General features: G+C 35.0%; 5 protein-coding genes across 5 annotated transcripts; 3 read left to right on the top strand and 2 right to left on the bottom strand.

The window, feature by feature from the left end:
• Positions 1-7,331: 7,331 nt before the first annotated feature.
• On the bottom strand, positions 7,332-7,683 carry LOC139093741 (small lysine-rich protein 1). Its single transcript, XM_070644568.1, has 2 exons — positions 7,453-7,683; positions 7,332-7,388 (listed from the first exon to the last, which is right to left on the bottom strand). The coding sequence occupies exons 1-2, from the start codon at positions 7,681-7,683 to the stop codon at positions 7,332-7,334; spliced, it is 288 nt and encodes a 95-aa protein (XP_070500669.1).
• A 104-nt stretch (positions 7,684-7,787) lies between these two features.
• On the bottom strand, positions 7,788-12,421 carry mira (miranda). The gene is made up of 4 exons (XM_070644338.1): positions 11,839-12,421; positions 8,638-10,319; positions 8,370-8,522; positions 7,788-8,056 (listed from the first exon to the last, which is right to left on the bottom strand). The coding sequence occupies exons 1-4, from the start codon at positions 11,885-11,887 to the stop codon at positions 7,892-7,894; spliced, it is 2,049 nt and encodes a 682-aa protein (XP_070500439.1). The 5' UTR covers positions 11,888-12,421; the 3' UTR covers positions 7,788-7,891.
• A 2,515-nt stretch (positions 12,422-14,936) lies between these two features.
• On the top strand, positions 14,937-16,042 carry LOC139093688 (apolipoprotein D-like). Its single transcript, XM_070644488.1, has 3 exons — positions 14,937-15,306; positions 15,370-15,382; positions 15,801-16,042. Exons 1-3 carry the CDS (start codon positions 14,962-14,964, stop codon positions 15,998-16,000), a joined length of 558 nt encoding a protein of 185 aa, XP_070500589.1. The 5' UTR covers positions 14,937-14,961; the 3' UTR covers positions 16,001-16,042.
• Positions 16,043-16,488: 446 nt separating this feature from the next.
• On the top strand, positions 16,489-17,537 carry LOC139093685 (uncharacterized). Its single transcript, XM_070644484.1, has 2 exons — positions 16,489-16,889; positions 16,958-17,537. Exons 1-2 carry the CDS (start codon positions 16,622-16,624, stop codon positions 17,467-17,469), a joined length of 780 nt encoding a protein of 259 aa, XP_070500585.1. The 5' UTR covers positions 16,489-16,621; the 3' UTR covers positions 17,470-17,537.
• Positions 17,538-21,618: 4,081 nt separating this feature from the next.
• On the top strand, positions 21,619-25,064 carry LOC139093764 (apolipoprotein D-like). Its single transcript, XM_070644595.1, has 2 exons — positions 21,619-22,146; positions 25,038-25,064. The coding sequence occupies exons 1-2, from the start codon at positions 21,619-21,621 to the stop codon at positions 25,062-25,064; spliced, it is 555 nt and encodes a 184-aa protein (XP_070500696.1).
• Positions 25,065-25,070: the final 6 nt, after the last annotated feature.

The raw sequence follows: 25,070 nt of genomic DNA, 5'->3' as shown, positions 1-25,070 counted from the left end.
GAGGTCTACATTTAATATGTCCAGTTCATCAAAGCCCTAACATATTTGTGGTGCCTGACGCGAATGAAATATGGGAAATCGAGTCTTATATAGGCGATTCAGGCAGTGCAAGAGTATTTCGTTTGGGGGCGAGTGCTTAGGCAACAAACCGTAACTCTGTATTCCTCTTTTATGAGTTCGTGGGTTCAATTCTCACCAGAGACTCAAAACCACATCATCATATAATGTCTGGAGATATTACAGGTCTGAAGTATATTCAACAGTGTTCGACCCGAGCAGCACGGTATGACAACGAAGCCGATTCTAAGTTTGAATCAGTTGGAAGGAGCATTTCGAGTATCAATGTTCTTTTGCCAGGATTTCCTGCATTCTGTTTGATAATTATTCATAAAAATGGATATACCAAACAAATTTAACAGACTAGATTGACTTGAAGCTCACAAAACCAGGAATAATGACAGTATGGATGTCATTTGACTAAATTCCAATTCCTTTCCGTGACCCTTAACTAATAAGCTTGCTAATGCAATGCAAATTATAAGCCATAACATGCAAAATCACAATATTACATTAAAAACTGTGACGCAATCGTCTAATTGAATCTGTGTGACTTAGTATTAAATCAGATATCCAACAATAAAGTTTGAATATTGTGACAGTCCACAATAAGATGTTAAAATTCTTAATGCTAATGCTTTTGATGATGAGCAGTACAGCATATTGTGATTTGGGTGATTTATACCTTACGAATCAAAGTACAGCAATGTCACGTGCTGTCATCGACTATATTGCTAATTTTTATTATGGTGTCTCAACGACTGTCAACATGTATCACATCGCACAGCCTGAGTATCTAGACACAAATTTGGATGTGATGAATGAGATCCTGCATCATATAAGGACTGAAATTGTCCAAATTGACAGTTTAAAGGGTCTGAAGCTGTCGACATGGAAGAGGGTCAGCAATATTATATTCGTCGATTCCTTTGAATCCTTTAGACTGCTTTATAAGCAAATGGACATTTCACATTTTGAGTATCAAGGATTTTACTTGATAGTCGTGACCGCGAATGTCCATGACATCTACCTGACCATGCTGACTATTTTTGAGGATTTATGGATGAAAAAGATAATTAATGCCAACATCCTGTTTATGCCACCTGAGAATAATAATGAAGCCATCCTGTATACTTACTATCCGTACTCAAATTATTACTGTGAAAATGCTGTTCCTATCCAGTTAAATCACTTCCGTGGACATCAATGGATGAAAAAAATCGATTATTTTCCCCAAAAATTGACAAACTTTTATGGATGTCGATTGCATGTTGCTACATTCAATAATCCACCGTTCATGATCATTAAGGAAGACAAAAATGGCGTTGTAACTGTTGATGGCCTTGATGGCATACTCCTTCGTGTCCTGGCACAACGTTTTCATTTTAATGTCAATTTGCGCATACCAAAGGCACTGTCTGGCTCAATATTTATGAACGGAACTACAACAGGTGCCACAAAGATGATTGTGGAATCGGAAGTCAATTTTACAATTGGATTTTTTGCATCAATGCCACTTCGTGATGCCATCATGCAACCAAGTTATGTCTACTATACCACAAATATTCTCTGGATTGTTCCGCCTGGAAAGCCAAAAAGTGCTTTAAAGAAGTTGGCATATCCACTGAAATATATTGTGTGGATATTGTCGCTAATTACAATTGTCATTGGATTTGTTGTGATTGCTGTGATTAAATATCAGCCATTGATCATCCAAAAGTTTGTGTTCGGCAATAAGGTACAAAGTCCAGGAATGAACTTCGTCAATGTGATTTTAGGCAGTTCACTTCATCAAGTTCCAATGAGGAATTTCTCAAGATTCTTGTTGCTGCTGGCCACGATTTACTTCTTTATTATCAGATCCTGTTACAGCAGTGGACTTGTCAAGTTCATGCAGATGGACACAAGAGAGGAGCACATGATGACAACAGCGCAGCTGTTAGAGGAAAATTATACTTTATATATGAAGGATACGACACAAATTTACGTATACAACATGCCAGACATACTGGAAAGATCAAAGCCAGTTCCAGTTGCTGAATTTAATTCAAGATTGAATGATGTGATGGAAGATCCTTACTACCATGGAGCCTTCCTCACAACATCTGGACATTTAGCATACCGGAATATGAAGGTATATCCAAACTTGTTCCATGAATATGCACCAATGCCTTTATATACCCTAAACATTGTCATCTACATGAACTTAGGGTCATGCTTAACTGGCTACTTTAATGAAATGCTGTTGAAGTTCATCAGCAGTGGATTAATTAATCAGTGGGCATCAGCCTTTATTGACAGAAGATATCTGCAAAAGTCAGTTGATGATAAAATTAAAATTTTAAGTTTGAATCAACTGGAAGGAGCATTTCAATTGTTGATTGGTGGACTGTTTTTAGGATTTATTGCATTTTGTGGAGAAATGTTGATAGGAATGGATATACTTGAGAAGTTTAGAAGTTGTAAAAGACATGACATAAAAATATTACTTAATAATCCGAAAGTGCTGAAAAGGAAGTTGTGAGGAAACAAGACTAAGTTTCATTAACTTATTGGTTCATATAAATGTACAGCCTTGTTTGAGTGCCATTCACATTTTACGTATCGTGAGAATCTACTTTTTATTAAACGCTTTTTATTGACTTGCTCTGTTGGTTGGTTGGTTGGTTGGTTGGTTGGTTGGTTGGTCATGATCAAATCTTGCGATCGATTTTTCGACCACTTCTACTGCTCTAATTGAACTCAAAATTTTTTCACATGTGTATTCTCGATGACAATGCAATATTTTCGCATTTTTGTATCACAAAAATGCTTAATTATGCTTTAATTAATATAATAACATTTTATATGGGAAAAAATCCAAAGTCAATGATGCATATTTTTAATTTGCATGAACTAGACTAATAATAAAGCTGAAAACCAGTTTTTATAGTTCATTGCGCATTGATTTATAATACCAAGCATTAGTTAAAGTACAATTCATCTCTTTTTAAGATATTTTTGAAAGAGAAAAAAAATCATAAGTAATTTTCTCACGGATATTCCTAGTAAAAATTCAAAATTCAAAAAACCGTTACAGTTTGAATCTCAAACAATCGTTACTGGATCTTGAAATATTGTATAAAAATGGTTCTTGGTGTTACTGGATCTTGATATATTGCATGTATATGATCCTGGATGTTACTGGAACTTGTTATACTGCATGTTTATGATCCTGGATGTTACTGGATCTTGTTATACTGCATGTATATGATCCTGGATGTTACTGGATCTTGTTATATTGCATGTATATGATCCTGGATGTTACTGGATCTTGATATACTGCATGTATATGATCCTGGATGTTACTGGATCTTGATATACTGCATGTATATGATCCTGGATGTTACTGGAACTTGTTATACTGCATGTAAATGATCTTGCGTTGCAAAAAAAGACTGTTGTAAGGTTTCAATACAAATTTGACTACACTTCACAAGACTAAAAGACAGTAAGTTGTGGGGTTTTAGTATAAAATTTCAATATTTTATGAGATCAAAAATCTTTCAAGCGATGTTCATGTCTTACACTAACTTTATCTTCATAAGTTACTTGTTGATCTATAGACTTCACATAAACTAAAATATGTCGTCATGATCTGAATTCGAGTTCGAGCGAAGCTCGAACATTAATAGTTCGAACGTAGTCTAGACTTGATTAAGCGAAGTTCACAAATTTTTACGAACTGAACGGTGCGAAGCGAGTGAAGTCGTAAAAATTTTCCCACATTTAATGCCTCTGTGATCTATAAACAGTCGGGCGAACAAAGCGAAGCGAAGTGGAGTCCGACACTACTGTGACTTAATAGCAGTCGGGCGAACGAAGCGAAGCGAAGTGGAGTCCGACACTACTGTGACTTAATAGCAGTCGGGCGAACAAAGCGAAGCGAAGTGGAGTCCGACACTACTGTGACTTAATAGCAGTCGGGCGAACAAAGCGAAGCGAAGTGGAGTCCGACACTACTGTGACTTAATAGCAGTCGGGCGAACGAAGCGAAGCGAAGTGGAGTCCGACAATACTGTGACCTAATAATAGTCGGACGAACGAAGCGAAGCGAAGTGGAGTCCGACACTACTGTGACCTAATAGCAGTCGGGCGAACGAAGCGAAGCGAAGTGGAGTCCGACAATACTGTGACCTAATAATAGTCGGGCGAACGAAGCGAAGCGAAGTGGAGTCCGACACTCCTGTGACCTAATAACAGTCGGGCGAACGAAGCGAAGCGAAGTGGAGTCCGACACTCCTGTGACCTAATAACAGTCGGGCGAACGAAGCGAAGCGAAGTGGAGTCCGACACTCCTGTGACCTAATAATAGTCGGGCAAACGAAGCGAAGCGAAGTGGAGTCCGACACTCCTGTGACCTAATAACAGTCGGGCGAACGAAGCGAAGCGAAGTGGAGACGTTCGAGCGAAGCTCAAACATAAGCAGTTCGAACGTAGTTTGGACTTGGTTGAGCGAAGCTCACAAATTTTTGCGACCTGAACGGAGCGAAGCGAGTGAAGGCGTGAAAATTTTCCTACAACTAATACCCTTGTGATCCATGAACAGTCGGACGAGCGAAGCGAGATCCGACAACCCTGTGATCTATGAACAGTCGGACGAGCGAAGCGAAATCCGACTACGCCTGTGATCCGAGCGAAGCTCGAACTTAATTAGTTCGAACGAAGTTCGGACTTGGTTGAGCGAAGCTCACAAATTTTTGCGACCTGAACGGAGCGAAGCGAGTGAAGGCGTGAAAATTTTCCTACAACTAATACCCCTGTGATCTATGAACAGTCGGACGAGCGAAGTGAGATCCGACAACCCCTGTGATCTATGAACAGTCGGACGAGCGAAGCGAAATCCGACTACGCCTGTGATCAGCGAAGCTCGAACTTAATTAGTTCGAACGAAGTTCGGACTTGGTTGAGCGAAGCTCACAAATTTTTGCGACCTGAACGGAGCGAAGCGAGTGAAGGCGTGAAAATTTTCCTACAACTAATACCCCTGTGATCTATGAACAGTCGGACGAGCGAAGCGAGATCCGACAACCCCTGTGATCTATGAACAGTCGGACGAGCGAAGCGAAATCCGACTACGCCTGTGATCCGAGCGAAGCTCGAACTTAATTAGTTCGAACGAAGTTCGGACTTGGTTGAGCGAAGCTCACAAATTTTTGCGACCTGAACGGAGCGAAGCGAGTGAAGGCGTGAAAATTTTCCTACAACTAATACCCCTGTGATCTATGAACAGTCGGACGAGCGAAGCGAGATCCGACAACCCCTGTGATCTATGAACAGTCGGACGAGCGAAGCGAAATCCGACTACGCCTGTGATCCGAGCGAAACTCGAACTTAATTAGTTCGAACGAAGTTCGGACTTGGTTGAGCGAAGCTCACAAATTTTTGCGACCTGAACGGAGCGAAGCGAGTGAAGGCGTGAAAATTTTCCCACAACTAATGTTCTGTGATCTAAAAACAGTCGGACGAGCGAAGCGAAATCCGACAACACCTGCTATTTATATCAACAATCATTCCAACAATCGATTAAAATAAATTATTTAGTGATTTGACTAAAAAGAAGTAAATAAAATAAATTAAAAAAAAACTTTTTTAAAAAAACGCTTTTTTAAAAAAAAACCAAAACAGATGTAAAAAAAAAAACTTGCGAAAAAATACTTGATCCTTAAGACTAAAAACAAAGCGATCTAAAAAGAAGTAAATAATAAACCTTAAAAAAACTTTTTAAAAAAACGCTTTTACGTAAAAACTGAACCAAAAACATAAATGTTAAAAAAATGCTTAAAAAAGGAGAAAATAAAATAAATCTACGCTTTATAAAAATTTTAAATATAAATATTTCTAAAAACCAAAAATGTAACTCAAAAATTTTCCCAAAATATAGCAATGTTGTACAAGAACTCAACGACTAAAAAAGCGTGGGGCGTAAACGGAAGATTAACATGGTCCTTGAGATTGTAATTTGACCGCCCCACGCTTTTTTAGTCGTTGAGTTCTTGTACAACATTGCTATATTTTGGGAAAATTTTTGAGTTAAATTTTTGGTTTTCTCAAGAAATATTTATATTTAAAATTTTTATAAAGCGTAGATTTATTTTATTTTCTCCTTTTTTAGAGCATTTTTTTAACATTTATGTTTTTGGTTCATTTTGTTTTTTACGTAAAAGCGTTTTTTTTAAAAAGTTTTTTTAAGGTTTATTATTTACTTCTTTTTAGATCGCTTTGTTTTTAGTCTTAAGGATCAAGTATTTTTTCGCAAGTTTTTTTTTTTACATCTGTTTTGGTTTTTTTTTAAAAAAGCGTTTTTTTAAAAAAGTTTTTTTTTAATTTATTTAGGCATCTAGTCTCAAAATATCAACTCCTGTGGACGGCACCTTATGATTCAAACCAAAATTGAGTCTCAAATACCTCTTCAAACAAAGTTTTGTTCAAAGATAGTTGATGCCTATCTTATCATTCATAGTCAAATGACTTGAAAACAGAAGTCATTGCTCCGGATTGTACAAGATGCAAGAACACCAAAAATAAACCCAGGGGACAACATCATCCCAATTTAAGAACAGGTCTACGCCGAATCCAGCTATACACTGATCTGTTATCTACCTGATGCAGTATTTTTGAAGCCAATCTTAACCCAGAGTTGTCATGGACTCAATATGGATTTTATATGACCTGACTTTGCCTGTTTTGTAGGATTCGTTCAAAGTTGCAGGCCTGTAGCCTTAGACAAACTATATGGTACTTGGGGTAGCAGTTGAATTAGCAAAGCCATTAATTACGTTAAAACTAGTTAATTGCAAGTAAATATCCAGTATTCGAACATGCTGAAGTTGAGTTAAAACAACTAAATCTTCCTAACTAAATGAATACCCTTCTCTAACCATCTCCAGTCTATCTGATGAAGGTCACAAATGAATGACCTCCCAATCACAAGCCACAACTGTCGATTAAGTTTTGATATAGTTTTATTAAATTTCTTATAAATAATAACAAAATTAAGGCATAAAATTTGAGCTATCTAAAAATAAAATAATTTAGTATAAAAGACGAAAGACCATTACATCCAAGTTCCTGAATATATAAGCAAATGAATGAAACTAGCTTGTGTAGATGAAGACTAAAAAAATTTTCTTATGAATTTTGATTGTTAATTTCGAGTCGGAATAGAGTGAGTTGACACAATAGAGAGAATAAGACTCTGCGCTGGATATCCAATAAAGAAAAAAGTTTGATCATTATTTCTTTCCTTTCTTCTTTTTCTTTTGTGATTCCGGCCATGCAAAGCCGCGAGCCTAAAATAACTTTTTATATTAGTCATTAATGACAATGAAGGCATAATCAATAAAATGTCCTTACTTTCAGCACATCCATCAGATTATGACACACATAATAGGCATTTTCCATAGCAGCCTCACTAAATATGTCGCCTTGGAATTTTGATGACTTGCCAGCTTTGCCTTTCTTTCCTTTTTTACCCTTCTTGCCGCCATTTCCTTCACCATTCTCCTCACCGCCTTCCTCAGCCACTCCAGTGGATGCTGTCGCCTGTTTTTGCTTCTTTCCTTTCTTCTTGCCTTTTCCACCCATTTTTGATGTTTTATATCTTCACCTACTTTCGACCACGTTACACAATCAGCTGAACTGAAGTAGAGCAGCATAAACAACAAATACACAACTGCTTTTTTGGTTGCCATAGGGAAATAATAAAGAAAATTTTTATTTAAATTTCAAAAATTTATCGATTTTACATTAAAAAATAATTCAAGTACAATAACTCCAATACATTTCAAAAGGATTAATTTCTTGGTTTTAAAGCATTCTTTGGACTGTTTTCGTAGTGACGTGATTGACTTGTAAAAATTGGCGACTGATTCTCTTTGCCAAGCAAGAGTGCGCGCTTCGTTGGTGTCTTGGTTGGACTGTCGAGGAATTGGTAGTTGTCCTGGAGCTTTTGGATTTTCTGGAAAGGAATTGAAAATTTAACGGTTAATTCAAAAAATTAACGAATATTTTAAATTCAAAAATTTAACGGATCTTTTAAATTCAAATATTTAACGTATAATTCAAATTCAAAAAATCAAGCGGTCATTAAAAATTCAAAAATTTAACGGTTATTAGAAATGCAAAATTTTAACAGTTATTTGAAATTTAAAAATTTAATGGACATTTTGAACTCAAAAATTTAACAGACATTTCAAATTCAAAATTTTAACGAACATTTCATATTTGAATTTCAAACTTTAAAAAGCCGTTAACCAAATAAATCTACTTACAGCTCTCAAATCCAAGTTAGCCTCTTTCAGTTTCTCGAATCCCTTCATTTGTTCAGCATCCATTCTCTGTTGCTCAATTATTTGCTTATAGTCTTTCTCACGTTGAAGTGCAGCATTCTCAAATTCATTGAATTTTCTGTCAAGTTCTTTCAACTGGTTTTTATTAATAGACATAGAATGAAAAGGAATATAAATGCACAATAAGTAATGCGTAATGAATACGTGTTTATCAAGTTTTAAGGATCAAAAAATACCCTTTTTTAATTACCTTCAATTTTAACTGCATATTTTCTTCTTCTCGTTCCTGAATGTTCTTTTTCTCGTCATCTGTTGCTGTTTCCTCCTCAATTGTCGCCAATGTTGTCGACGAAAGAGACTTTGCAGTTCCCATGCCTTCACTAAGTTTCATTTTAAGTTGTAGATTCTCAAATTTGATAGATTTTATCTCATTTTCATATTCTGTGAGTTTCTTTTGCTTCTCATCGAGCTCAATACGAGCTAATTCAATTCCAATTGTATATTCTTCAAGAACTGTTGATGTCATCTTCTTTAAATTCTTATCACGAATGTCAAAACTCTTTTTAAGTTCAGCAATTTCGAAGAACTTTTCATTGAAGTAGTCGTTCATCTTACCGACCATAGTAATCATTTCCGATTCTGATGTTGACATCAATTGCTCGACAAACTTGTTCTTGTCATCAAAACTTTTCTTTAAATTCTCAGCTGAACTTCTTAAATTTTCATAATTTGTGCGTAATTCCTTGTTCTCAGACTTGAGTTGTGCATTCTCCTTCATGACATACTCAACATCTGTGTCTGACTTCTTAAGACGAAGTGAAATGACTTCAATGATATTTTGATAGTTCTTAATTGTTATGTCATAGTTCCGCTTCTCCATTTCAAACTTTGTCTTTTGATTCTCAAAATCAATCTGTGACTCAAGATCCATTGACTGGATCTTCTTCTGTGACTTGTTCATCTTTACCAATTGAGTTTGGACTTTTGTGAGTTGTGAATTAAGGAAGAAAATTTCATTTTCATAAGAATTTTTCAACATTTTTAAGTTTCCTTCATGCTGAACTTCAAAAATCTTCAAATTTTCATCAGACTTTTCAAGTTTTGTGCTTAATTCAAGATTCTCGACTGTCTTCTTGCCAAGTTCGAATTCAAAATTCTTAATTATGTTGTTCTTTTCATGGAGTCGGTACTTTAACTTGTGCAGTTCCTCACATTTTGCGGCGAGTTGCTTCTCCATTTCCTTAATTCGTTCCTCATTAATCTTAATAAACTCGTCATTGGACTTAGTCAGCTTCTCATTAAGTTTCATTAGATTCTCATTCTCGCTACTCATTCGGTCCATGTGATGAAGCAGGACATCATGATTCTGCAAGATTTCCTTAACTTTTTCATCTGACTTATTGATCTTGTCAATCGCTTGCATGGCTGTCTTTTCAAGGAACACTTCAGCAATCTTCATATTATCAATCTCAAAATTTAAGTCATTAATTTCATGAATTTTTTCAACATTCTGCTGTTCCAAATCCTTGATCTGCTTATTCAATTTATCAATGTCGAGTTGCAGCTTCGCAATGTATTTTTCATCCCTTGACTTCTTTTCCAATAGATTCCGTTCAGATTTACGAAATAGAAACGATAGTTGGGGTGGCTTTTGTGGTGTAACGGCTGTAACAACAGATGCTGGTGTCTGTATTTCTGCTGGTTGTTCGACAACCTTTTTTGAGCTCTTTTTTGATGGTGTTAAATCCGATACTTGACGAAATTTCAAACGATATGGAAGTGATGGGGTACGAAATAATCGTAATTTAGATTTTTTGTCGGATGTATCAATGGCATTGTCATCGCGAAACAGTTCCTTTGCCTTCTTCTTTTTGTCTTCGGTATGCTTATCCTTCTTCTTATCTTTATCTTTTACGAATGGTGATGAGAAGTCTGAATGGAAATGAGAACAAAAAAAGGAGAAATTTAGAAATGAATGTAAAGAGGATGAAGGGTTGATGAAGGAAATGGCAATAAGAAGAATTTTAACGGATTTCTTTTTTTTTTGCTGCTTCTTCTTCTTGGTGATTATTAAATGCAAATAAAGTAACTCATTTGAATTGAATGTGGTGCATAAGACCTGAGATTATGGATATACTTAATCTTCTCAATGTTTACTTTAAATCTACTTTAAGGATTCATGTGAACAGTTTCTTGGAAATTTAGTAGTTTTAAGAAATGATTATGTTCTTGGATAATGAAGATGATCTGAGCCAATCTAAGAACGCTTTTCAATTTGCAACTCAATTCTGATCAATATTAAGAAGATCAACTCAAATGTGTGCTTATCCTAAAGATGGAACATGAAATTTTCAAAATTTTTGAACAGAAGCTTTGAATATAGATCAGAGTCTTGGAATTAAAAGATTTTGAGTAGAATCCGAATAGCATATTGTAGTCACTAATCGTTTCCAAAAAATGCGTTATAACTAGTTAAAGGCTTGGTTATTCCCAGTTAATGACTAACTAGTTCTTATGTATTTTCTGCTACTCGGGTATGATGCCGTATTGACATTAAGACGGGAACCTCAGCATACAATGAACATATTGAACTATGCAAATAAGCAAGCTCATTAGAATATTCAATCAATATAATTTAAAATAAGGGTTAATTTCGTGAGCATATTTCTTATCTGTTCGGGGAAGAAACTTCGATTGCACTTTAACGGCTGTTTTGACCTATTTTTAAGACGAAAAATGCAACATGCTTTTGGGAGAAATGCTTAAATCTTGATCGATTTCAAATTAAAGACTAAAAATTTCATGTCAATAGCTCAGCATTGTCTTCAATTTTTTGCGCCACGGCACTCCTTGGTGATAGGTAAGTCATTACTCAAACCTCATGCGGCTAGCGCATTCTTAAAGTTCATGACATTTCCATAGATTTCATCAACACATTGCTTAGACAACACTGCGTAAGACGATAAAATGCCAATTCAATACATAAGGACAATTTTTGTATGCTCAATACTCTGTAAGTCAAAACTGTAAGTCGAGAACAAGACATCTGCTTGATATTTTTAGTGTTTCAAATTATGAAATTATTAAATTGGTCTAGCAACTGCAGTTGTTGATCTTTTAATTTTTGAAGTTTGAGTTCAAACTTTAATTGAAAGTAGATTTTATGTTTTCTAGATCTAGCATTAAGTTCTGTAAATTTAAAGCCTTAGCAGTCTATAAGCGTGTTCTTAAGGACAGAGGTAATTGTAGTCTATGCTCATTTGCATGCTCAACTAGTGAATTTAAGTATGTCAAACTTTTTGCCTGCTGAGTAAACTATCTAAACATTTTATAGCTAAATCCATCCCTAAATGCAACAATTCCCTCTCAATTTATTCTTTTCCTTCATGACGCAATTCATAGTAAGACCCTAATTTAACGGAATTCATTTCAACAGTCAACAAGCACATACCTGTAATATCGTTGAATCTCTTCAACTTTGCTTTTGAAAAGGACATCATCGTAATTCGATTTTATTTGTTAAATCCAAACTAGCTCAATAATCCTTTCTGTCTTTGATTGTAGTTTCTTTGGTTTTTAAATTAAATTTTGTTGGAATTTTTAAGTTTGGACACAAAAAAATCCTCCATAAACTTTCACACATTCACGCACAAGAAATATCCGTTAATAATTGATTTTCTTTGGTATTAATAAATAAATATGTAGATATCCAAAAATAAATTAAAATTTTAAGAGTTCCTCAAAAAAAAACATTAAATAACATCAAATATGCGAATATATTATCAACTTTTAAGACATAAACGGTTACACAAAGTTAAACATTTCTTCACTTCCAATATATAATAATAGAAAAACTTAACAACTGGTAACGCGCGATATCAAAAAGATTCCTTTTAATGCTATAGGTAAATTCACTTTTTATACACCGAAAATTTAGGGGACGAACAGAAGAAAAATTATTATTTCTTCAACTTTTACGGTCGACGACTTACGATAGAATGACGATGGAATCAACTGCTGAAGAATTCACAGCAAAAATATGTATTTTTGTTTTTGTGTTAATGTATGTTGCTGTTGCCGTTTGTAACACACAGACGACAAAGAACCCTTAATTACGAAAAGTAAAACTTCTCACATGAGTGAGGGTCTTTAAATTCTCTTCATGCTTTGAGTTCTTTTTACGGGTGATCGTTGTGTGAACGGAAATTTGTTTTTTGTTTTTGATGCTTATTGGATGTAGATTTGACTGACTGGCTGTTTAATTTAGGAGATCCTGGGAATCATACATTTAGCACTAACTAAGATGAATTATACATACATCCAGATAGATTTAGGAAGAATCTAGATCTCCTTATCCGAATCTGGCACCAGACCGCCATATCTGAATCTGGCACCAGAACGCCATGCCCAAATCTGGCACCTAACCGCAATGGCCGTATTAGGCTCCTAGCCCGCCATATTTGAATCTGGCACCGAGCCACCATATTTGAAGCCATATCTGAATCTGGCACGGGACCGTCAATCTGAATCTGACATGGGACCGCCACATCTAGATCTGACACAAAACCGTCATATCTAAATCTGGCACCTAGCCTCCTTGTTTGAATTTGGCAACAGACCGCCATATCTGAATCTGGAACCTAGTCAGACGTCCGTATGCAGACCTGGATCCGCCAGATATCTGGCACCTAGATTATGTATACCAATCTGGCACCAAGCCAGAGTCATGCAGACCTGGAGCCAGATTTTTCATTGATTACGTATACCATTGAGAGCTATAAACCAGCCTAAAGCCTAATCCAGGACCAAAGACAGGTCTACAGCCTTGGACAAACTATAAGGTACAGTCGAAACCTGAAAACCAATTGCAGGCTTGAAGTCATTGACCGAATCCTACAAAATTACATATAAAATCTCGTACAAAGCAATAAATCAAAACATTTTAAATCCCAAGATTTATTTTCCCACAGTAATCCATAGAACTAACAATTCTTCTAAACTTTTGTCCTAAAAATTTTTATATATTTTATAATACGTCACATAGCACAGAAGAAGCAAAAAAAAAAAATTCAATTGCATTAACCCTCTTTAACTTACCTTCTTATTCATTCTTATGTGTACACGATCCTCCTTGTCTTTAACTTTATATTTATTTCTTCTTCTTTCTCTTCATGGGTGCTGCACACAAACGTAAATTTATGTATGTATTGGTGCTACTGAATTAACGGTCGATGCTATATGACTAGGAAAGCCTGTAAGGTAAGGCAAAATATAAAATTACATTGATTGATAAATGAATACATGCACGACACATATACACGACTACAAATGTTTATTCACATCTGCCTTGTGTACATGGCAATGTCTTTTCATTTGGCGGGGTGCGATGTGAAGAATAAGGAACAAATCAGCTGGTTTTTCTTTAAGATTTTTAACATTAATATACAATATTCATGCACGAATTTATCAATATTGAAATCGGAATTAACAAATTTCCATAATCATTACATGTGCCTTAATACATTCCAGCAGTCAACGCATGAAGGAACATATGAAGATGGATTTTTAGATTGAACGGAAGAACGGCCTAAGGCAGTTAGATGCGCTCTATGGATTTTAAAAAATTCGTTATAAGAAGGAAGAGGTGTAACATAGAACAATTATATAGCATGCAGTGGACATTCGTTTCAATAGAAAACTGCAATTTCTTGCTTCCTCCATAAGACACAAGATGTTCAACAGAATGGAAAGTTAATAATCATGATTTATTACAATTTTTTTTTTATTTACTTCTTGCTTTGTGTGACTGACTGGATTTTATTTTATTTTGTTCTTATTAGATATTGTGATTGTCTTTGCTGCATAGTTAGAGATATACCCGAATAGCACAAGTCAAATGCAAGTCAATTAACCGATCCACAATCTGGCACTAGGATGACATGACTCTGACATGGTGGCAGATTTCATCCAAATCTAGTATCAAGTTAGAGTAACTCCGAACTAATGCCTGATTATTGATTAATTAATCGATTTGTGCTATTGAGATACACTGTATTGCTATTGATGTCGCTGTTGAACCTTCAACCTTGAACCTTGTTCAAATGACTAGCCATAGAACTAGAATTGTGTAAATTACGTACCTTGATTTGATCAAACTAGATTGATCATTGGACTTAAATGTCTTAAATAGGATTAGAACTCACGTTTTACTTGCCATTTCTGTTCGCATCCTCTTAAGCTGTTGCTATTCCTTTACTAGATGACCAAATTCCATTGATAGGCTAGATAATCTTTCGCTTTTCTTAGTTCCAATTTGATTAATCCATACACTGTCCATTACATGGCTGTACTGCTTGTTGTGTTACAGCTTAAACATTACATAGTCATTAGCAACAAGCTATGATCACCATTTCATCAAAAACACAAAGTTCCCATTGTTCACATTTCATTTTACAACTTCCTAACTTCTGATAAACTTCCTGTTTTAGTCAGGAATGAAGACTATATAAATAAAAATTATTAAATTATTTCGATTAAATTGACGATTGACAGAGCATATCCAAAATTTATTACAATGAAAGCCGTCTTAATATTAATTTTCAGCCTTTTGGCATTAAGCACTGTAAATGGTCAGGAATGCATTAAAAGTGTCAAAAATATGGCAAAGCTTAATATCACAAGATTTGCTACTGGACGTTGGTATGTCTATAAATCAAGTTTACTTTATGGACAATTTGGTGCATCTTGCGTTTATGGAGCCTTCAAAAATGGCACTTCTGGAAGGTTTACTGTGAATTACGTAGTGCTGAATGTGAAACGATCAGATGTAATTCCATACAACAAAAACCAACTCGGATTTGATGTCAACCTTTCAGTTCCAGTTCCTATTCTGAATTTTAATATTAATGTTACTGCTAAGGTAAGTTGGAAAGTTTTGTTGGAGATGATTATCGGCTAATTATATTCATTCTTGCTATTACAGGCTGTGGTTGTTGGTAAGTATTACTTTGAATGTCTTGTGGATTAATTTCAGGCAAATTAAGAACTAAACTCTTAAAATTTGGACAAATTGCTGACTTATCTTATGTCAATGACTTGCTCTAAGAAAGGCTAATCTCATCCGAATGTGATTAATTACTGTCTACTAGAGCTAACTACTTACTAGAGTTACAGATCACCTGTGATTCATGGCAGCCTTTAGATGTCGTCTGAAACTGACTCTAATGCTGGCTACTGCTTACCAATTTCCAATACCAAATGCAATTCTGACTTTATCAACAGTTTCTTTCCATGAGTTCTTTGGTCGTTTTATGATCTTTATTAGAATATGCTTAGATTCGCCAAAACGAGATGAACACTCAATATCCAAAAGATGATACATTTGCAAATCTAATCAAACCTTAACATTTTCAGCCACGGACTATGACAATTATTGCGTTATTTACGGATGTGGAAATTTTGGCTTCATGTCAGTTTCAGAGCTATTAATCATAAGCCGCAAGAACTACACACTTGATGCCAACTCAACATCAACTGTTAACAGTATCCTGACTTCTAATGGATTGGATAAAATCACACTTAAAACATCACCGAGCAGTAAATGTCAAAATTGAAAATTGTTAAGCTGTTAATAAAAAAGTGTTAATTTAATTTAATTTGTTTATCTTTCTGTCTGTCCAATTTTTAAGTACTGTTCTATCTGTTGTTACTGGGGTTCAGGAGTTGAATCGGTTGAATTGAAGTTGAACCGATTGAACCGAGGTTGAACCTCAGGTCTACCGTTATTGGCTGAAACTCATAGTTCGCCCAAGTCTTCAGTCCTATCATTGTCCGCAAGCTTGCAGTTCTGGACGAACTTCAAACATTTTATTACACATGTAAATGTGTTTTAGTCACCAGAGCTCGAAGTTGAGTCGACTCAAGTCTACTTTTTCATACAAAATCTAAATCGACTTCGAGTTCTGCTAGTCACCCAAAGCTACATATGTCATTTTTTTCATGTTTTTGCAAACTTGATATTGTTTCACATTTTGCACATCCCTCAATCATTTTTGCAAACTTGTTAACAAAAAATACGTTAGAACTAGACATGAACTGGATATTAACTTGCCATCAACTACTTAAACTTGCACTGTTGTTACACAAATCCACATGTTTTATTGTTCGACAATCTGATTAATTTCAAGAAGAAGTTCTATATAAATAGCTCAACAGTATCACGACTTGCTTTAGTCATGAAAGGATTTCAATGCAAAATATTTTTTACAACATGCTTTTTTGCATGTCTTAATGCGCAAATGCAAAATCCTCAATATGGTGGTGGTCCAGGAGGTCCTGGTGGCCCAGGCATGCAAGGACAAGGAGGTTATCCTCCTCAAGGAGGACAAGGGGGTTATCCTCCACAAAGCGGACAAGGGCAAGGTGGTTATCCACCTCAAGGAGGACAAGGAATGCAAGGGCAAGGTGGTTATCAAGGAAGTGAGCAACAACAACATCGACGAGGTACACCGCCTGCATTTACCCTCTCCGAACAGAACAAATTTCAAATGTTTAATTTACTTTTAATTTAGGTGTGCCAAGAACAAAGCCATGCTTAACATTACCACCACCAGAAGGATTAAATTTTAGTGGAATAGCTGATGGACGTTGGTACATGAATAAAGTATACTTTGATTTAGTAACAGATAAGCCAGAAGTTTCATCAGTATGCCTTTATGCGGATATTATACCCAAAGGAACCAGTGAAGAATTAAATGTTGCCTTAATCATACAAAGTATCTACAGAAATATATCAGGTCCAATTAATCATAAAGCCTACGGTGAATTCACGGCAATAATCACGTTACCACAAAATCCACCAGTTGATTTGTCAATGAAAACAACAATTTTAGAGAATGATGGAGATAATGCTATATTCTACACATGTGGTGGACAACAAGGATACTATATTCAAATAGCAATGGTTGCAAGTCGTCTAAAATCAGCAGATGTAAATTTTCTTAGTAAAGCAGATCCAATAATGAAGAATTTGGAGTTTGAAAGGGGAGGAACTGTTGTAACTAATCAGAATTGTCCGGATTAAATATTGTAAAAATTTGGACTGATCTGTAATTTATTTGTAATAAATATTTGGGACTGTTTTGAGCTTGATATTCAATCTGTTAAGTGCCTCTGGCAAGGCACGTGTCTTAAAGTTCTTAGTTCATTGTCCTAATGGCGCAAGGAGCGGAAAGCAGTTAAGTGCCTTGCTGGTAAAATAGATAAAGTGCTTGACTCAAATTTGGTATGGCAACCCGAAAGTCGTGGGTTCAAATCCAGTCATTTCCAAATTCGTCCTTTTTCGGAAGTTTCGATACTTCGACTGCTTAATGTACGAGATCAAGCCACGATTGGGAATCTAGGCAACATTGGATTCTACTTTCTGACGTTTTCGCGCTTTGTGTCTTTCTGGTCGGATTGTATTCTTTAATGTCGAATTTATACTTTTTCAGAAGTCATGTTCGGAAAAGTCGACTTAAGTCGAATTCGTATTCTGAATTCAATGATTAATGACCGAGATCACAACGAAATTGAAGATCTTTTCAACGTTGAATTATAATTCGAGTCAGGAACTTGAAGTGTAGCACCAAAATCAGATTGAGAGCTATAAGAATACCATACAATTGGATTATTCATAATGGACCAGATGATACCACTCGATTCCAATTTAAGATCAAAACAAGAATTTGAATTAATAAAATGGTGCCGTCCACTTATATCGATGTGTTCATGTAGGATCATCAATAATAACAGTCAATAACGTCATAGTCACAGTCATAAATCAGTTCATAATAAAATAAATCCCCTAAATTAAACTACAAGACTTACAAATGTATTGACAAGTTGTTTCCTGTTCAAACTTTTTCCTACCAACTTCCTGAATTTTTCAGTTATCAACAAGTTAAATTTAGCCATTGTCTAGTAAAGTTGTTGATATCCGAGAATGAAACTGTTTTTCTTCTTTGCAGTTTTAATAAAAACTTCATCGTGCATGGAAACACACTTTGGATCATGTCCACATATAACACCAAGATCCAGTATGATCACAGCAAATTTATCAGGAACTTGGTATGATGTCATGAAGTATCAATCAATATTTTCAAAAGGACGCTGCATATCATTCAATGTTCATGACATGCCAAATCACATAGTCAGCATAACAACAACAGAATATAAAGACGGTGAACAAGAAAATTCAACTCGCAGCGGTAAAGTCCACAAAGATGGAAGCTTCGAGTTCAGCTTCACATTTTTAAAATTTTCTGCAACATTCTACATATTGGATACAGATTATCGCAATTATTTAGTCGGATTTGGATGTAAGAATGTAGCATATATGATGAATATGCAAATGGCATTCATTTGGGGTAGAGAACGAGATTTGAGTGATGAACTCATATCCAAAGCAATTGACGTGTTTAAAATTAACAACATTTCCACGACCGAACTCGAAAAAAGTGAACAAAGTCGTTGTCATTGAAATATTTTGTACCTTTCAGGAAGTTGTAATGACTTTTTTTGTGTGTTTTGTGGAACCAAATATTCTTGCAGTTCTTGTTGAAAGTTTCAAAACAGTCATTTCCAATAAAGTTTTTAACATAAAGTTATGAAATTAATTTTAATAATTTTTCTCTTTGAATTTTCACATCAAATACAAAATGAGATGCCAATAATCCATGGATGTCCACAACTAAAATCCATGCCATCTAATGTGTCTGTTAACTTAATGAATGGAACTTGGTATGAAATTTTTAAAGATGAGTCGACTTTTAAGCCTGGAAAATGTGTTGTTGTTCAAATTGGGAATATATCTGATGGCAACAGCAGTGTGACTTACATGCAGACTTTTGAGAATACAGTAATTCAGTCGAATCGCTCGGTGACTAGATTCAATGTTATGATGATCAAATCAAATCTTTGGGCTGCAGAATATAAGTCTTTGTATGGTAAGTTAATGTTGTGGGTGAACAGCTATGGAATTTTAGGATATCGAGCCATTTGAAGGTTAATCCAGGCTAATCTACCAATGCATCTAAGGTTTCCGTAACTGTCAGTGACTACAACCTGCTAGATAGCTTTAATATTCACTTCAGAGATGTGCAATTGAGGTTGCAAGCTTGTTTTCCACCAAATTTTAGTTGAGGTTCAAGTTCTAGTTACACGAACCTGAATCCCTTCCTATGAGTTCACTATAGCTTCGAGTCAGAGTCACGACGGATTCTGGAGCCGGATTCTTTATCGATCAAATAATTTATGATTTGGCTCATTCACACCAGTATATTCTACACTTCAACAAACATACCCTAAAAGACAATGAGCATATTCAGCAAGTCGATCGTGCTTACTCATTCCCAACTTTATGAGCATGTTCAATGTCCGTTCGCGACAAATTGAACCTTGAACTAACTTCTCTTCTTTTTAGTATCACTCGAAGGATTTTTCTACATTCTAGACACAGATTATTCAAACTACGCAGTCATTTTAGGATGCGGAAAAGTAAGGAAAATCACTTTCGACACTGCAAGTCAATTTGGTCACTTGGTGTGGATTCTATCAAGGAATAGAACATTGAATGACAATTATTTGCAACAAGCTTATGAGGTTCTTAATAAGAATAATTTACCCATTAAAACATTGAGGAAAATAGATCAGAAATGTACAGAGAGTGAGATGCAAAATAACTTTAAAAAATTTCAAGGAATGAGCGGCAATAAATATGAATTTATATAAAAATTAAATGTGAATTTTCGGGTAAATTTTATTGAACTTTCCAGTCTAAATATTTGATGGAATGTTTTATGAGTCATGTGGAATTGTTCACAAATGATGTCTTTTTAAAATTGATATCTAGGTCCCCACGATTACGACTAGAGATGTCAATTATTTGGGTTTTTAATATTTGTACAAATACCCAAATACCCAAATATTAAACCCCAAATATTTGTACAAATATTTTTAAAAAAATTTTGGTCTTAAAAGTAGGCCTAAGGACCATTTTGCAGAAAAATTCTTTTAAAAGTTGTCTCAAATAATTGCTGACCATTTTTTACTACATTGCGAATGTCGTTTACCGCTTAGTTAAATTAAAATAACGAACTAAAAAAGTCAATCTGGTAAATATTTTTATTCTTAAACCCAATGACACCAGATTCTTGAATAATTTTTTTTCTTTAAAGATTTAAAATTGATTTAAATGAAGTTTTAATTCTTCAGGAACATTTTTTCTTGAGCAGATCAACAAAACTACCTTTTCGCAGATTTAATTTTCTATTATTTCTGGGATTAAAACCCAGCATCTCTGCATACAGGAATATAATTATCTCTCTGAAGGTCGCATATTATGTCTGCAATTTTTCCACAAATTTGCAGTAGATCTGATGTAATCAGTATGATTTTTGGTTAGGATTTTCGTAATGATAATTCTAAATTTATGCAACTTCACTATACTTTCTTCTAAGTTCAATTATATAACCAGAATATAACCTATATTCAACATAAATGTGAGATTAAATTCAAATTGTCAAAAAATTGACACTAAAAATTTCTATGAAAATCAGAAATTTTATGAAAAATTTCCTAAAAATGAAGATTTTAAGCAGACCCAAATAAATTCGGGTTTACACCCAAATATTTGGGGTACCCCAAATAGTGCAAAATACCCCAAATATTTGGGTATTTGGGTATTTGTATTGACATCTCTAATAACGACACGAACAAGGTGGCCCATCACTACTTTAGATTATTTAACGTCCATAAATCGAGGACATTCAGGATTTCGTGCGCCTAAAGCGCATGAAGAAGGCTCCGCGACATAGCTTTTAAGGCTCCATTAACCCAGGCTTAGTTAATTGTGTCACTCGGGATTGATTCCAGCCTTTTTGTCAAAACATTAGACATCAAAAATGAACGACCTTTAAAGACTGTGCGAAATGTAAACAACTTTTATGAACAAAAACATAAACCGTAAGTTCTAAATTGATGGTTTGCAGATGATCATTATATTTGTTTTCATTGATTCAAAGTAGAGTACTCAATATTTTGACATTAGATTTCAGACTGTATTCTGTATTCTCAATGTCACATTATTTCCCAGTAACAAAACCAAAAGAATCCCTAAACTCAACTTTATTTCCTACAAAAACATAATTTTGTGCCTTAACAAGTTCAGTTAACATTCAAATAATGATCAAAAATGTTGAAATTAATATTCACAGCATTAATCGTTTCCTTGAATCATTTTCAAGTAGAACTGCAGTCGATTAAAACCGGAGGATGTGCATACATTCCATCAGTTCCTAATTTCAGCTTGTATAAATTTACTGGTCAGTGGTATGACATTGCAAGTATTCCAATTCCAGCATTTAAACTTGGTAAATGCGTTCTACTTAATTGCATCATTGACTATTCAGGCATGATCAGGATATCAGTCAATTATTATGATGGAAAGCAAATACAGCAATTCAACAACGCATTCACAATCAATAATGCCAGTGGAGTTTATTTTGTTCAAGTTCCGATGATTAATTTAAAGTTTGAGTTTATTGTCGTTGATACTGACTATAACAACTATTCCGTCATTTATGCTTGTGCTAAGCTTACTACTTTGAAGATTCAATTGATTTGGGTGTTGAGTCGACAGTCAACTTTATCGCAGGATATCTACAGTAACATAACATCGACGTTGAAGCGTAGGAAGCTACCTTATAAGAAGCTGAAGACTGTGAGTCAATCTAACTGTCCACAATATTTTTAAAGGGATCTAAACTGCAGGCTTTTGCGTCTAAAATGCTGGAAATGCATGCTTTCAACCCTAATGTTAGGTAATACTAGTTCTAGCTTGTGTAGCTGTAGCTTGATTTGTATTATTAATAAATTGATGTCGCTAAGAATCAAAACATATTGTTCGAGTTTCCATACATCTTTCCTCTTACATAGAACGAGTAAGCAGCATGAATAATTTTGTGAATATTACAAAACATTTAAGTCACAAGATGTACAAATTCATTCAAATTAGAATGTAGAGCAACAGATTTTATTATCTTATTAGCTTTAGTTCTTGTGAAAGCGCATTCATATGCATCTTGTGATAACAGTATATCTCAGTGGTGAACAACCTTATCTGTATCGTTGTACATTTTGGTGGAAAGCTCCAACCAACATCGCACACAACATGCATTTCCAAAAAATCGGCAGCACACTAGTTTACCGCGACACACAGGTTGCCCACCACTGGTTAAACTGAAAAAAATTGCATAATGTGTCTATGGCTTAAAACTTCTACTGAGATGTTCTTAACTTTTTGATATCATTAAGATTTTGTAAGTTGTGCCTTAAAGACGTTCATTTTCTTGGATATAAAGTTATTTAAAAATTAATCTATAAGACATGGTTCCTCAAATGCCTGCTCAAATGTAAGTATTTAGTTATTAAAAGACAATAGAGTAATCTAGTTCTGAGTAGCACAAGTCAGTTAACGGATCCAAAATCCGGGACCGAAATAGCATGACTTGATTTAAGTCGAATCTGGCACCAACCCTAACAGACAAAGAGAACGCATTTAGGTATCGTTGTACTGTGAAAGCCTGCTCTTTGTCTGTTAGGTAAATCCAGATTTGGCAGAACATTAAGAATCCGGACTTCAAAAGGCCAAAAAAGTCTCCACTGGAATCTGTACTGGAGTCTTGTCAACTCGGCTAGAATCAGTGTTTCCCTTATTAATATTGACGCTCGAGAACCTAGATTGGCAATCACTGACATAAATCGAGAGCCACTTGAACTATAATTTATGATAATCGAGGTTAGATTAAATTTCATACCAAATCAGATCAAAAACTTCTCGGCCTTGTTCAAAATCACAAAAATTTTTCAAAAATTCTATTGTCAACAGCACATCTGATTTTTAAAATCTATAAAAAATTACTCAGCAATAAACATTTTTCACACATACAGATTCGCAGTCGTAATTATAATGTCGTCATGGACAATGTCTACGGCACAAATTGTCGGTACTGGAAACTGCCCAAAAGTCAATGTCACTGAAAATTTCTCTCTTCCTCGATTTTTGGGCACATATTATGAAGTGCGTGCTTATCCTCACTTTTACACACTTGGAAAGTCGTGCATCACTTGGAATTTTTTACAAAATAATGACAGCACAATCAATGTCATAATTAAGCAGAGGAACTTTGACGTGGTGGAAACTGAAGTTGGCAATGTATCTGTTGTTAGACCTGGCGTGTTACTGCTTTCCTTCCCCAAGTCAGCCGTTACTAGAGCTGATGCAAACTTTTATGTCTTGGCAACAGATTACGATAATTATCTTGTCCTGTATACATGCTCAAATGCATTTTTCGTATATGCTCAGAATGTTTGGATCTTGAGCAGATTTTCAGCATTAGAAGAGGTTTATATGGACGCTTCGTTGAATGCTTTGCGAACTCACGGAATATCACCAACATTTTTGGGGATTACATTGCAGACATGTGGACAGAATTGAATAAATGTAGAGATAATTTAGAGTAGCTTTAGAGTTTAATAAATCAGTGATCAGTTTCTCAGATTACTAGACTCATAATACTTGTTGCTTACTTCCCTAGCCGTACAGATCAATTGTAATCCCTTGCCTTCTATAGATCTCGCCTGAAATTGGCTCTATCGCTCTATGCTTTCACATCCCAATTCCTAATGTTAAGTCCTATCTTAGGCTGACTTTTTGCTAAAACATATTCCATAAAGCATATTCTTGATATCACATGATAGCCCGGGCGATAAAAATCTTCATTTGGAGCAGCTTAAATTGATGTGTTCATTCAAACTCCTTGTGTATTCTGCTTAATTTTCAGCTTGATCTTACTAGCGTTAAGAGCAGTCCAAAGAATGATTTCCCAAATTTCCGGTCCTGTTCCCGACATTGAGAAATCATTGTGCATAATCATAGTCATATCATCAAAAGTTTTAAATGAGTATGGTGTCAAGTTTCTAAACAGCCCGTGGTATCTCAGTAAATAAGATGACAAATCAATTAAAGATAACATGAGATCTAGAAGACTTTGGTTAGAATCCCATTCCTGACTAACTTGCAGGGATGTAAGCATACTATAGAATCTTAGCAGTAGTCAGACTTCCAAATTTCATTCGGATTATCTTGTCTACATTGTATCGCTTGGACAGTATTATCAAGTACACCAGGAATAGAGGCTTGTTTCGAGGTATAGGAGAAGACCACCATCTTAAGTCATTCTAGATAGTATAAAGTAATTGACGAGTAACTGATCCTCATTAAAAATAACCATAAATTCTTAATTGCAATAAAAATTCTAATTCCCCCCAAAAAAATCATGTTCTTAATCATTAATCATTGTCATAGACACACGAGTGATGAACAAATAACACTTTACACGATCACCATGCCAAACAATACCAACGCATTTAATTGAGGCGACAGAAAAATTTCCATCTGATTGACCAAAAAAAGAATCACGATTTTGTGTACGAAATGATGTATAATAATCAACACAAGTACGTCCAAAAAGTTATTTCCAAAAAATTATTTTCAAGGCTTCTTTAAGGCATTAACCATTCTATGATTTTTAAATATATTCTATATTTCAGCGTGATACGAGTTCATTCGTCATTTAAGCTTTA

This window comes from Chironomus tepperi, unplaced genomic scaffold, assembly GCF_022539635.2.
Source record: "Chironomus tepperi strain 1889 unplaced genomic scaffold, CSIRO-AGI_Ctep_v1 contig_337, whole genome shotgun sequence".
NCBI classification, from domain to species: Eukaryota; Metazoa; Arthropoda; class Insecta; order Diptera; family Chironomidae; genus Chironomus; species Chironomus tepperi.
This window is presented reverse-complemented; position numbering and strand designations above follow the sequence as displayed.